We start from the raw sequence: 14,987 nt of genomic DNA, 5'->3' as shown, positions 1-14,987 counted from the left end.
CTCTTAACCCAGATATTAATTGTAATTAAACGTTTTAGTAATCATTACTTATTCTTTCGTGTTTGGTAAAAATGTTGTCCCATTACTAAATCAAATTAGTTAACTGTACTTTTCTACACAAATATAGAGTGTAATGAACTTGTTAAGCAGAGATTACTAAAGATATTATGTTTTTGAAGTGAAGGGGCGGGGCATATTCAAACTCAGTCCTGCTGCAACATGCACCGTGGCAAGTTCAACGACTCCTGACTGGTAAGTGTGAAGAATAACTATTTTAAATAATTCTAGCTATTTCTTTGCTTAAAAGATAGCTGAGTTCCATGTGCAGATATAACTGAAAATTATAGTTACAGCCTACCGCCACCATTATCGACACTTTGGTAAAGTGAGGGGTTTTGGAATCGAAGTTAAATATCGCGAGTGGAGTGGCGAGCGCGAATGTTAGCATTGGCTTAGTGTTAGCATACTGACGAGTCTCAGTTTATAACGGACAGTTACTTTAGGAGAGATGTACTTTGCTGAAATAAACCTTTATTACACCAAGTTTAAGCCGAGTGTATCCTGTCTCTGAGGGTAATTTTTTTTAATCGAAAAAGCCGCTCCAGTAGTGTCAAGACAGCTAAATGCTATCGTTAGCTTAGCGTTTCACATCGTTCGTAACAGCATGTGCTTGTGTTAACCTAGTCCACGTTTTTTTTCTATACGGTTTCGTATGTACTGAAATGTAATGGTCGGACACAAAGGTTGAAATCTTGTATGACTAAAGAGCTGAAGCTGAGGTTATCGCCAGTTCTTCTTCTCCACCTCTGATCTCCAGACTCTTAAAATACAGAACTGACAACAAGTTAGAAACGTTATTAAACCTGTCAATTGTCTGCAGACAGAAGGGTAAGCCTAACTCATTTGGCAATATTTTAACTCTAATGTGAAATGGGAAAACAAAATTTTCAGGCTGAGAACAGAAATTTCAAAGGGAGACAGTATTTCAAAGTACCATATTTCCTTGATCACTGATGACATGGTTGTGGACAAGTGTGCTAAAATTTTTATTATTTTTTGTTCTTACAGGTCCGTGTGAAGATGCAGTGGAAGTGCAAATACTGTGAGTTTACATCAGAGAAAAGGGGTTACCTCTTAAAACATTACAGGCTAAAACATGGAAGCTACACCAGAACTGTACCATTTCCTTGCTTACACCAAGAGTGTTTATGCACATTTAAGTCCATCAGTGCACTTAGGGTCCACTTATCCAAAATTCACCAGAAAGACCAAGATGCACAACTGTGTGAAACACTGACCTTTCACTGTCAGTCCTGTGATTTTTCTGCTGCTTGCACAGAGGCAGTTTTTATCACTCACTTGCGGAGTACACATTTAAAAGTTAATCACAGAGTCCACTGTCCATATAATGGGTGTAACTTTCATACTACTGTGTACTCCACATTCAATGCACACAGAAGTAAACAGCACAGAACAGGCAATTGGAAGATGTTCAAACCAGAAATAGTGTCTGGTAGTGAAACCAATGAAGTGGCAGAAGAGGAACATGGGCCCCCAAACAACACTGTTGATTTAGAAGGCAGCGAAGAGTCCAGCAATGAAGAGCATCATGATCTTGGGAAACAGTTGGAGCACAACCTAGCTGCTCTTTTTTTAAAGATGCAAACCATCCTCCACATTCCACAAAGTTCTATCGATGAAGTTATACAACAGCTCCTACATTTAAGTGAACTGTCCCAACCACTGCTGCACAATTCAGTCAAGGACATTTTGAAGCTACACACAGATGTAGATGATTCAACTGTGAAACAGGTAGTCAGGGCTGCCTCAGAGAGCAATATCATACTAAAGTATTGTGGCAAGGGTGGCTCCTTATCAACCTCTAAAAGGAGAGCAGCATATGTAAACAAAAACTTTGATGTGGTTATGCCAGTTGAGTACTTTATTGCCAGGGAAAAGAAATCTAGTGCTGTATATGTTCCTATAAATGCCATGTTACAGAAAATGTTGAACAGGGCAGACATTTTAGATAAAGCTCTTCCAGTACAAAAACATGTGCCACATGAGTACAGTACATACAGAGATGGTTTGTACTGTAAAGGAAATGGCCTCCTTAACAGCGAGGAATTCAGAATCGCTGTTGGACTTTACACAGATGATTTTGAAGTGTCCAATCCATTAGGGACATCTAAGAAGAAACATAAAATGAGTGCAGTGTATTGGGTGCTTGCCAATGTGCCATCAAAATATAGGTCCACACTCCAGTCCATTCAACTTGCTCTTTTATGTAAAGCCTCTGATGTAAAAGAATATGGCTATGCTAAATTTCTTCATCCTCTGATCCAGGATCTGGTTTCTTTGGAGCAAGATGGCCTATATGTTGAGAAGTTGGGAGCATGTGTCAAAGGCACAGTGTTGTATGTGGCTGCTGATAACTTGGCTGCTCATTCTTTTGCAGGATTCTTTGAGAGCTTTGGAGTGGACAAGTTCTGCAGGTTCTGCATGGCAACGAGGAGTGAGATCCAAGACAAGGAGGTAAGCTCGGGCTCTTTTGAACCCCGAACTGCAGACATTCACAACAAACAGGTACAGGAGGTACAGCAGGATCCCACTTTGGCAAAACAGTATGGTGTAAAGGGACGATGTGTACTAACTGACAGTCTGGAGCACTTTCATGTTGCTCGTGGCTATCCCCCTGACATCCTACACGACCTTTTTGAAGGGGTTGTTCCTGTTGAGTTATCACTCTGCATTTCAGAACTGATTTCTAAGAAATATTTCACATTAGAAACACTGAACCATGCTATCAAATCTTTTGCATATGCTTTTCATGACAAAACTGACCAGCCTCAGCCTATTGCCCAAGGCTTCTCTACCAAAGGGACCATAGGTGGAAATGGCCATGAGAACTGGGCTCTAATCAGGTTGCTCCCACTTCTCATTGGCCATAAAGTGCCTGAAGGGGACGATGCCTGGAACGTTCTGATGCTCCTTAAAGATATTGTTGAATTGGCTGTAGCAACAAGGCACACTGAAGAGTCTATACATTTCTTTGACTGCAAAGTGTCAGAACACAGAGAACTGTTGCAAACTACATTCCCAAATTTCAAATTGCGTCCAAAACACCACTTCATTGAGCATTATCCTGAGATGATTAAGGCATTTGGCCCACTGTCAGATGTCTGGACAATGCGTTTCGAGGGAAAACATAAATTCTTCAAGCGGGTCATTCGTAATGCACACAACTTCAGACATGTGGCACTTACACTGGCTGTAAAGCATCAGAAAATGATGGCTTACTGTTTGGACACAAGTTCGTTTTTCAAGCCCTCAGTTGAGCTGGACAAAGTTACCACAGCACTGATCACATCTTTCCCCGAGAATGTCCAACAAGTTTTCTGCAAGAGAGTACCCCAGCTTACAAAGGTTCTGGTTGCATCATCAGTCTCTGTAGATGGAATTAGATATTGTGCTGATATGATACTCTCTGTCGGTTCATGTTCAGGCCTCCCAAATTTCAAACAGATCAAGCAGATTGTGGCAATAAACACAGAGATCTTGTTTGTGTGCAATACAATGACGGCATGGTACCATGAACATTTCAGATCATTTGAACTCTGTGGCAGCGCAAATCCCTCTTTGTGTGTGGTGGAACTAAAAGAGCTGAATGATGTTTTCCCTCTGTCAGCATACAGATTTGGAGAAAATTCAGCAGTGACACTCACTCGCTATATTCTGTGTTGAGAAACCACAAGTGTTGTCAGTACTAGCATTGCTCTGGATAGAGTCTAAATGTAAGCCTAATTGGTAATTTTGTATCTTTTTTGATAAGCCATATGTTAAACTGAATATCTATGTCTTTGTGTATATATTTCTAATAAGCTATTTTTTTTATTTCCAAGATGGCAGCACACCAGAAGATGACCTTGAGAGTAATTTTCACAGAGACAGATATAAGAAAGGTTGTTCTGAATACAAGACCTACTACAGTGGAGGATTTGATAGGCAAGCTTAAAGAATCACTGGGACTTAATTTCAACTTCAGTCTCCAGTACCAAGATCCTGAATTCAATTATGAAGTGTGCAATCTGACAGATATCGAAGATCTTCCTGAAAAACCAACAGTCAAGGTCATCCCTCTACTTGAGTTGGTATCTGTCTCAACATCTGAAGAAATTTTGAGTGGCACACCCAGTGTAGCAGATACAGAGATCCTCTCTACATCCTCGCAGGAGCGACAGAAACAGTGGCCAGATTGTTTTGATATCCCAGATTTTTCTGTTGATGTAGCATATAGACTTAGGCAAGCAGATCTTCAGTTTCTTCGTGATGGTACGCACCTGAAAGTAACAAAAGAGCTGAAACATGAGATTCTTGAAAGATTGGCAGAGAGCATGTATAGTTACACAGCATACCCAAATAATGCTCAGTTCGAAAGTGTTGCACAAGCCCTCATAAGCAAGCACCCCTCTCTCCAGGAGCGAGGCTCAACCAGTCGCTGTAGCGGCTGGAAAAATAGTCTAAAATTTAAAATGGCTAATTACAGAACAAAGCGCAGAAGATCAGGGTGCCTTGATGTAGCAGTAAATGCAGGGAAACGAGGAGGGCATTCAACTGAAGGAGAACCAGCCAACAAGAACATCAAGAAGGCAAAGAAAGGCGAGATCAACTTCTTACCCAACTTTCCAGACGGATTTAATCAGGTAGCCCTTGAGGGTGCCCGCAAAGACTTGGTTAATGAAATGCAGAAGAGAACACCAAATGGACAGCTTGTAAAAGAGAAGATGGATCTGACGTTTGCATTGAGAAGAAAAGAGGTGGTGGAGTCAGAACCTGCCGTATGTGAGATGGTGGAACGTTGGCCTGCTCTTTTCACAGAAGATCAGGTTAGTTCATTCATGAATAAAATAATGAGAACTTTTTTTTTTAAATATGTGTCTGTGTTTCTCTTAGGAAACTGCCTTTATAAAACCTAAAAATATTTATCTGTTAGCCATTCCCACTGTCAGCAAAAAAAAAAGTAATTTTACCATGCAGGACATGGTAGTTGCTATCTACAGCTGCCTTTATCTTTTTTTGGTAAGGAATATTGTATATTGAGTTGGTCGTTATTGTGAAATCAACACCCTGATGCAGAACTCTGATTTCAGATTATTCTGAAGAGGTTTATCATCTATTAATTCCCTATTCACGGTACGCTATCCTGCTTATTAAAAGGTTACTTGCCAACAAAAATATATAATTTGACACAAAATATTAATAGTCTGTTTATATGTAGCAATGGTCTGCTACACAAAAGTAACACAATACTACAAACAATCAGGGCAGTAGAAAAGCAACTCCTGTGTTGTGTGCGGTACAAAGTTTTTGTTAAAGAAGTTTGACTAGAATAACTGAAATATCCCCAAATTTAAAGTGTTAAGTGAGTGAGTTGAAGGGGGCTTTGTGTTTTACAGCTGACCATGTCCACACCTGTGCAATTTTTATTGCTGTCCTCACTCTGGTGCTTCCACCTTCAGTTATTAGCTGTAAAGATGTAATATTGGAGCATTTTCTGTATTTTGCAGGTATGCATGGAGTTCAACAGGATTGTTGGCAAGAATCTCAAACAGGAATTCTATGAGAGCATTGATCGGCACAGTCCTCGTCTTATCGAGATTTTTCGATCCAAGAGAGGGAACATTGGCCAAATGTTGACACAGCTTTCCCAACAAACAAAGGTTGGTCCTATTAATCACTTGCATTGTGTGCAACAGCTCATGTAATGACTTGGCTTTAAGTCCAACTGTATTTATTTTCATGCTTCACATAGATTGTTGAAATGATTAAAAGATTTTGAATTTAGGGATGGAAAAACAAGGCTGAGTTTCTGAACTTCACTTAAACTTTCAGAGAACTTCAGTAAAACCTGCTAGTTCTTCTCAGTGTTAAGGGTGTTACTGTCTCAGTGGGTTAATTAACCATGAGCCATGTATTTCTTAAATTTTAGGGAATGTGCCTTCAAAAGTCCTTGATTACCATTAGGGATGCACTGATATTAAAATGTGGGATGATATCGATACCCGATATTAATATTGCTGTTATGGCAGATAACTGATAATGTATACAATATATATATTTCACTACCCTTTCGACACCTTGGAAAAAACAAAACAATCCCACAGCTGACATTGATTCTCTGCTTCAGATGAACTCCTCACAATCTTGCGCTGCATTGCTGTCACATGACCAAACAAATACCACATGACCAACCTCCTCCCCTGCCCGTCCGGAATCAAATGACAAGAAGATGGAAATAGATATGGGTTGTTAATATTGGCCCAGTTTTGTTTATCGGACCAATACTCACATGTTAACAAATGACTAATATTGGCTGATACCGATGTTAATGCCGATATATTGTACATTCGTAATAACGATGCTTAAGAAGATGTGGGGACTTTATATTTTTTGATACAATCAATTGTGCTTAGTTACTTGCTTATTTTTGTCATTTTACTGCCCAAAGACTGCAGAGCCAACTGATATTCGAACACTGGTGCTCAGAGGACTTCCTGTTATCCTTGGTGACAACCCCACAGACTTCTACAAACCAGCCTTTGTAAGTAATTTTACTTAAAGACTACCTAAAGGAACAATAACAACTCAATCTTGAATTTTCACTCTTATACACGGTTCTCATGGGTCTTTGAAATACTTTAAATTCTTTAATATTTACTTTGCAATAATGTTTTGCAGCTGTGTTGTATGACCTATTTATCCAAAGTCAGTGTATTACTTGAATTAAGTGCCATTTGACACGGCCCCGGTTTGGAGAAGCAGCAGAGGTACTGGTGTAGGAAACTAAGCAATATACTGCTGTGATCAGTGTTTATAACAACATTATTTTAGCCACCTAAAAAATCTAGATCAGTGAAATGTACACTATACACAGAATATTTTCACTGCATTACCTTACTGTCAGTCAGACTTCTGACATAAAATTACTTTTATATAAGTTGTATATAGATTTCTCCTGCCAAACTTCATAGACAAAATCTGTTTACTTTGCTGAACAGAGGAACGGCTCTTCTACTGCTGCCTCAGTCTGTTCGATTGTGTTATTATTTGATTGGTTTGGATTCACTAAAATCACACAGTAGCACACATTTAAGGATCAAGGACATGCTAGACTAACAACTCTTGTGTTCTGTGAGGTAAAATTACTAATTTTTCCTATGGCATTTGGTTGGCATGAAGAGAGTGCTGTAACTTAATTTTCTAGTCAGATAGGTCCGTTGGACAGCAGTTTGAGATGCTGAAAATAGTATGCGTCCACTAAAACTGATATAAATTTTTTGACTTATCTAAAAATACAAGTTGCAGCAGTACATTGCTTATCTACCTACACTGATCCACCTGCTGCTTCTCCAAAGTGGGGAAAGGCTGACCACCATCTACTGTAGGTAAGTATGCTGACCATCTGTAAGCACCTCATGCAACCCACTTTAAAGGGATAGTTTTTTTTTTTTTTTTTTTATATATATATCTTAATTTATATCTTATGCTATGCTGTGTTGGGTTCATGTCAGGATTTGGGCATAGACAGACAGGCGTGGGAAAACAGATGGCAGTTCCAGTGATTGAAGAAAACTTGTGAGCATAGTTTTAAACAATTCAAAGGATAAGGTATTGTTCCACTTAGCACTAGCACATGAAGATGCTGGATAGATGTTCTTTTGTGGAGCTCCAACTCATTCAACATTTACACTAGGAAACTAGGGCTGCATAGCATGATAAAACAGATATGACAGAAATTTCAATTTGATTGTGGAAGTTATTTTTTTTTATCAATTATTGATGGTCACTGAAATATCACTGTTGTGCTCTTGTCATTTATAAAGGACTCAGATGATGATGACTCTTTCCGCAACATTGACATTGGGATCCTCCTTGTTGAACCTGAAGGTGCTGTGCCCTCATCCTCCCTGCATCTCAGTCCAGCCTCACTAAAAATTGTCATTGAGGGAGAAGTGGTGATGGACAACATTCAAGACCTGCCAAAAGCTATGTGTCTTCTCTTTGGACTTGCATATGCAATGCATCTCAGTTACCCCATTTCTATGAAGTTCACGTTCCAGTTCATCCAACAGGTATTTCTTGAGCTGGGCCACGTTGAACTAAAACCAAAGTTACAAACATTGAAAAACCAGCTTGCGATGTAACGAAATGTCTTGTGTGTTGTCAGTGAACAGTCAGGGGGTTGAAAATATACTCAATGCAGATGGAGTTGATAAAGTTGCTCTTATCTAATGCAGTTCAGTGCAGCAGTACTGCCACAACTTTTATTTCTTAAGAAAGTTTGTAATGTTCAGCTTACAGTGTTATAAGAGACATCAGTGTCCAGCCACTTGTACTCTAAAAAACAGGATTTAGAAGTGTATGCTCAGGGCTCCATAGTAATATTTAGTTGATACAGTTAAAGGAAAATTCAGCACTTTTCATGTAAACGTCCAGTTTGTGTTGATGGTAAATGTAGTCATTTGAAGCAGTAAATTCAAAATAATGTAATTCTTCCTCAACAGCAACATTACTGCTTATTTTACAGGTTTTTTCAGTCAATAGCAGCACAGGAATTTATTGCTTCAGTTGATTACATTTACTAACAACACAGACTGTACATTTACATAAAACATGCAAAATCTTCCCTTAAACATAGTTGATCTGTTCATTTTCCAAGTTGGAGATTGTGTCCTATTTTAAGGTGTCCAGTTTTTTCAAAAGGATGCAAATATTTTTGTTGAATGCTGCTGCATTTGTATTCCTTCTCTAAACATGTTAGAATTGAGTTCAAGCACATATGCCTATTTTTACTTGCCTTTTGTATGGCAAACTTTTTTTTGAATGGCTACTGTTTTGATACTTTTTTATACTTCTGAAAAACATGACAAACTACAGTTAAAATTGTCTTTTGCGTAAGTATTCTGCAAAAAATAAAATATTGGAATGTTGAAATGTATTTGATTTATTCTCTTTACAATTTAGTGTTACATTCAATACAACTTGAACATAAAAAGGGTAATAGGAAGAGGGTAAGAGGAAATGTTATTAATTATATTAACAAAATATAAATAGCTTTAAATGTTAAATTGCTTATTTGCTTTACAGTTTAGCTTAAAAGTAATTTTCACTCTTAATCCAAATTAGTTGAGTTTACTAGAAAATCGCGTGGAAACTCGTTGCCTTAAACCATTCTAGTTTTTACACAAAGATGAAACTAAACATGTTTAGTTGTGTTAACTTAGAACCTTAGTGCAATGTATCAAACATGTTCAGTAGTATTTACTAAAATTGATTAGCTCACATAAATAGGAAGAAATTTATATGAGGTAATCAATTTTAGTTAAGACTACTAAACATGTTTAGTTGTGTTAACTTAGAACCTTAGTACAATGTATCAAACATGTTTAGTAGTATTTACTAAAATTGATTAGCTCACATAAATGGGAAGAAATTTATATGAGGTAATCAATTTTAGTAAAGACTACTAAACATATTTAGTTTCATCTTTTTGTAAAAACTAGAATGGTTTAAGGCAACGAGTTTCCACGCGATTTTCTAGTAAACTCAACTAATTTGGGTTAAGAGTGTAGACACTCAAGCAATCGCCAGGTGTCGTTAGTGTGTGTAGTTGTGGTGGGAGCTGAGGAGGGCTTTAGCGCTAAACTCATCCGACTTGTGCGATCACATTTAATTGGAAATGCATTACAGTGGGACTGGATTTTTCATCCGAGGTAGGCGAAAATCCAACTTTTATGATCCGATTTAGGAGATGATTTTTACTGGAATTAACGTTAGGAACAATCGGGACCTGCAGAAGCCATCCGACTAGAGCAAAAATCCGATTTGTGCAACTTTGACTTAGACGATTTCTACTTTACTTTCAGTGAGCGATGAAACTTGAAAAAATGTGATGCAAACTACAAACATGGACTGTTCACCTTCAAAGTAAAAGTTTGGCATTACTGCTTCAACCAACACATTTCATAACTCATAGTCTTTACTTTGGATGGAAATGGTCTGTTTCTGGTTTATCTTCTACTTTTTCAAGATTCACTACAAGTCTGCATCTTCCATGCAAACAAACTACAGGTAACAGGTAACAACCAAAGCAATTGTAAGGAGGTTGTTTGGTACAACACTGAATAACTCTTCATAACCAATTTCACCTACTGACTGCCAGTAAACTCCACCAACCACTTGCCAGCTTGTCTGTGTGATCACTGGCTGGAGTTACCAACCAGCTCTCAGTGGTCTGTGTGACTGAGGCTGCTGTTTCTCTGCTCACGGTAGCTTATGCTGCAGGCCTAACCTGCACTGCAGAAGATTATGTTCAAGTGAAACAGCAGGTATAAAAACACCACTTGCTGACCAATTAATTATCTTGAAAAATAGTCTCATTCCTGAGACAATCCCTTGGCCCTTAATGGGCAGATGGTGAGAAGCTCTCGTTTGTAGAGACTCTAATCTCTCTGACTTGATGAACGCCAATGAAAGATATAGATTGTCAGTGGAGGGAATTTTATTCCATAATGACTGCAAGTGATTTTGAGCCAAGTAATTGCAAACCAGAGAGCCTAAACTAAAGCGTTTGTACTTGTTGAACTTATTTGAAATTTGCAATTAAGCTTAATCATCATTGCAGAACTGTTTTTTTTTTCTCTCTTATGGTCATATCTATCTATGACCTAATGTGATATTGATCAGCCCATTAACTGCAGCTGTGTTACTTCAGCCCCCCCATTGTGTGTTTAACCTCTTTGTTTTCTATCATTTAAGTTTGTAAAATATGCTGCTCTAGCGCCAGTACATCTGGTCATGGTTTTGATTATTCATATTCTTCAATTACTGCCCCTTCTAACTTTGAGGTAAACTTTTTGGAACATAGTAGCCTGCGTACCTACTATGTTCTCAAGAACACGTGTGTCTCTTCAGCTACTTCAAGTCAATTACCAGCCAGTAAGGAATGCTTGATTAAAGGGACTGAGAGTCAGAAAATAATGAACGGTTGAGATGGCACATGTGAAGTGGCACAAAAGGAAACAGGGAAATCACAGTCTTAGAAGTATATAGAAAAATAAAATGAGCAAAGACTATTAGAACGGAAAAAAGGCAGCATATGAAGCAGAGATGAAGAAGCTAATGAGTAAGAAGAACACGGTAGAGTGAGCAAGGTATTAAGTGTGTGATTGTATTCAGCATTCAAAGCCATCCCACTGGGATCTTCTGAAGGGTTAATAATCAATGCCAACACATCGAGCTGGGCCAATTAACACACAGCTAGAGATCCACCATGACCTGGTAAATGAGGCGCAAGAAAGTGAGGGAGGAGGACAGATTGATTTTGTTTATGTGGAACTAAAGCACTGTGACGAACAAAAACCTCCTGTTTTCAGTTGCTACTATTATTCCTAAATAGATTCCTAAATAGTTTTTGCTTAATCTGGGCAAAATTGTACAGATTAAGCACTGAAGAAGTAACACAGAACATTTGAAAAGAGCATTAATCTGGATTCTTGGGCAAGCACCACATGTAAACTGCAGTTAGTGTTTCCCAGGCAGGATGTTGTAAAATAAATACAGTCTAATAGTTTATTTTGTTGTTGAATTTATGAAAAGCTTTTTTTTCCTTTATCCCAGACAAGGTCGGAGAGTAAAATCAAACTGAGCAAACTGAAATATTTATTTACTGACCGTTCAAGGCTTAAATACTTCTGGAACTGCCTCCAGCCTCACTGAAGAGCATAAGGGCACCAAAGTGAGTCTAAACGTGACCCTGACTGAGTCTCATTATGCAGCAATATGAGCGGCTGCTCCCAGATTGGCCACTGGGAGGAAATGGATTCCATCTAAGGCCGTTCAACAAGTACAATCTGCTCTCCGGTATGGAGATATAGTTGGACATGTTTTGCAGGGATGAGTAGGGCGAGGATTTGGGGCCAACGTGGGACAAGGCTTCGTCCACCCAGAGAAGAAAGCTTGTTTAGCACCAAGACGAAGCAGAAAGGTACACAAATGTAGTCTCGCTGTCCAAGAAGGGCCAGTGGAGCAGACTCAGTTTTATAACACCATCTATGGTGTTCTTCCTGTACCCCAAAACCTACACCTAACTCTGAGGCACATTCTTCCCGGCTGCAAAACCACCGTATCCCAAAACCACCACATCTGGAGGCGCAACCAGGATTTGCAGCAACTGTCAATCATTCTAGAAGGAAGGAGAACTACCACCAGTGCCCTCAGTCGTCTGGTGCCTGAACCAACCAAGCATCGCTCCCTTTGTGAGAGCAGCAGAATGTCTGGCGAAGTGACTGATAAGAAGCGAGCATGTCAGTGACTGAAAGATGCAGGTCGACCTTGATCACTAACTGGTCTTTCTCAGGACAGACCTCATGTTGTGGTCATCTTCACTGAAGATGCTATACATCCAAGACTACAATTGGGCTCCTGAAGAGAATGGGGGGGTGTGAGGACAGACCTCCCAGCAAGCAGAAAAGTCACTCTCTGAGGCTGCTGAGCGAAGCAGCAGTTGGTTATGGATCAAGAGCAAAGACTACACCAGGGCTGCGAAACGTCCATTAAGGGGTAGTAGCAGAGGAGCAACCAACTGGGACCAAATGTTGAGCCTTCTGGAGGTGTCGTGGGCATAAACCAATGAAACACCGAGGACAGAGGGTGCCCACCTGACGGCTCCAATTAAGCTGTTACATCCCTCTCCCATTCAAGACAATTCAAGAAGCTCTGCTGATTACTTAATAGATTGTACCATCAAATCCTATAAGCTCTGATGTTGTGTTAATATCATAATTTCACACACACAAATTTATTGTAAACTCTGATAACAACAAGTGTTTGATACTTATAATGTCACCTAAGAGTGGCCATGTTTAAACCTTTCATGGTTGTAAATTGTTGACTGTTATAAACTCTTTGGGCTCTGGCTGGATGCTAGACTCACTTTTGAAAACCATTTGGAGCAACTGAAAATTAAAGATGAAGATTTTATACAAATTTATATTTTGCATATAAATGAATCTTGTTCCTCATTCATCAAGTTGTAAGATCATTTTGCAATCCACAGTTTTCTCTGTGCTTAATTATTGTTTATATATGCAGGGTTAAATATCCACCTGGGATCCTCTTGATTCTGTGTATCACACTGCATTAACACCATTGTATCTTGTATGAAAAAGTGGGATGTTGTATTATGTTTATTTACAAGGCTCTGCTGCAAAGATTGCCTGCTTTGTGTGTAATGTATAATATGTCCTTTTATTATGTAGCTGTTTGTATCAATTATGTATATATATTTTGTACAAAGCTCTTTGGTCTTTAAAATGCAGGTGCAGGTGTATTTTATCTCCATATGCATGTATATGTTGCAGATGGCCACTGTCAGTCTTGCTGGCACATTAGATGGAGCTGCTACTGTATATAGTTAATTCTCAAAAGTGATTCACTGTTGTGCTGACTTTATTGGCAGCGTCAGCTGACATTGAGAGCGCCCCCTACTGGGCAAAGAAAAAAACAGGATCATTGTTTTTCTGGTTCCAGATCAGCTCTGATCCATTAGATGGCACAAATGATCTTTGTAGAATCTGGCACTGGGCCCTTCATTGATTGGGTTTGATCGGGCACCTCACACAGGTGATTTCATTTGTGTAATAATGCACAACAGAGTTGCTCTTCAGTGGCTCAGTGTTAGCAGGTGGGAATGTCTGAATGTTAGTGGCTGGAACACCTCAAAAATGAGACGTCGTTAATTCTTTCGTTGATCATATACTTATTTATTTTGGGAAAGGAGCACTGGATCATTTGTCTACCAATTAAAGAGTGATAAATTAATTTTTTTGCCACCTCTGTTCCCTTTTTACCTCAACCACAGCAAACGGCTGCCCTTCCCGTGCCTGTTCATGCAGTTTCTTCACCACCATCTCATCAGGTCATCAGGGTCTCAGATATTGTTGGGTCTTAACTTCTACCTGTAGTGCCGTTGTAAACTATATGAATAAAATAAAATAAATTCTACTGCATTACATTGGATTGAATTAAAATGAGTTTAATTGAACTGAATGCAAATATGCAGATAATTATGCAAACTGTGCCCCAGCACCACCAAAGAAAAGAAAATCATCATTCCCATCACTATCATGCAGCCTTAAGAAAGAGATCCTGCTGGCTGCTCATTTGCCACCTTCGGCCTATCAGTCGCTGGATTCAGCAAAGACATCTCCTGCACCATAATTACTATGGTGGTGTGCTGCAGACAAAATCATTATTTTACTATCACTGCATTACAAAATGACTGTCTGACAAAATAAAAGCGAGTGCGTGCAGCTGTGCTGTGAGTTACTTTCCAAATTTAAAAGGAGCAATGACAGAGAGAAAGTTACGAAGAACAGGTTCTCATATTCAAATACAGTTATAGATTCAACGTGACATAGATGGAGTCCGTGTTTATGTTTTTAAACAAATAGAGTGAAACCACTGCAGACTGGAAACATGGCTGAATAGATTCTCCACTACTCCACTGCCACTGCCACTACAAAAGGGCCTATAAGGAGCAGTGATGCTGTAACTCACGTCATACACTGCAGTGTGACCTCCAATGACCTACAGCTGCACTAAGTCAGAAACCTGGCCTGACACCTTCGATCTGATCCAATAGCGTTAGTATGAATTACTCGTGATTTTGGCTAATCCTGATTAATCTTCTGGTTGTCGCACTTTTTGTGGTTTATTTTGAATTGAGTTCAGTTTAATTCATACAACAAAACGTCTCTCTGGGTGCTTTACGTTGTAAGGTCACAGGTCCCCCAACAGTGAGTTTACCTCTCTGTCCAAACTGAGCACCTCACTTTAACATGGAAGTCGGTGTCAGTTTTAACCATGCAGGAATCATAATCCTTGTAATTAGCCTGTGAAGTTCAAAGTGCATCCAGCTTGTAGGA

General features: G+C 39.1%; 2 protein-coding genes across 5 annotated transcripts in view; both read left to right on the top strand.

The window, feature by feature from the left end:
- naaladl2 (N-acetylated alpha-linked acidic dipeptidase like 2) overlaps positions 1 to 14,987 on the top strand; it is a 411,382-nt gene that overhangs the window by 145,196 nt on the left and 251,199 nt on the right. The gene's annotated exons all lie outside the window — the stretch shown is intronic.
- On the top strand, positions 93 to 8,970 carry LOC115778899 (uncharacterized). Of its 4 annotated transcripts, XM_030727275.1 has the most exons (8): positions 97 to 252; positions 1,069 to 1,102; positions 2,459 to 2,535; positions 3,689 to 3,794; positions 3,903 to 4,886; positions 5,568 to 5,720; positions 6,509 to 6,601; positions 7,884 to 8,969. In XM_030727275.1, the coding sequence occupies exons 5-8, from the start codon at positions 3,903 to 3,905 to the stop codon at positions 8,202 to 8,204; spliced, it is 1,551 nt and encodes a 516-aa protein (XP_030583135.1). In that variant the 5' UTR covers positions 97 to 252; positions 1,069 to 1,102; positions 2,459 to 2,535; positions 3,689 to 3,794; the 3' UTR covers positions 8,205 to 8,969. The 4 variants fall into 4 exon arrangements, with proteins under 4 accessions (XP_030583132.1, XP_030583135.1, XP_030583134.1 ...); XM_030727272.1 differs by lacking the exon at positions 3,689 to 3,794 and having other exon boundaries at positions 93 to 252; positions 7,884 to 8,970; XM_030727274.1 differs by lacking the exons at positions 97 to 252; positions 3,689 to 3,794 and adding an exon at positions 274 to 573 and having other exon boundaries at positions 7,884 to 8,970.

Source organism: Archocentrus centrarchus, chromosome 4, assembly GCF_007364275.1.
Source record: "Archocentrus centrarchus isolate MPI-CPG fArcCen1 chromosome 4, fArcCen1, whole genome shotgun sequence".
Classification (NCBI taxonomy): domain Eukaryota; kingdom Metazoa; phylum Chordata; class Actinopteri; order Cichliformes; family Cichlidae; genus Archocentrus; species Archocentrus centrarchus.
Note: the sequence above shows the minus strand (reverse complement) of the source record. Positions and strands in the feature narration are given on the sequence as shown.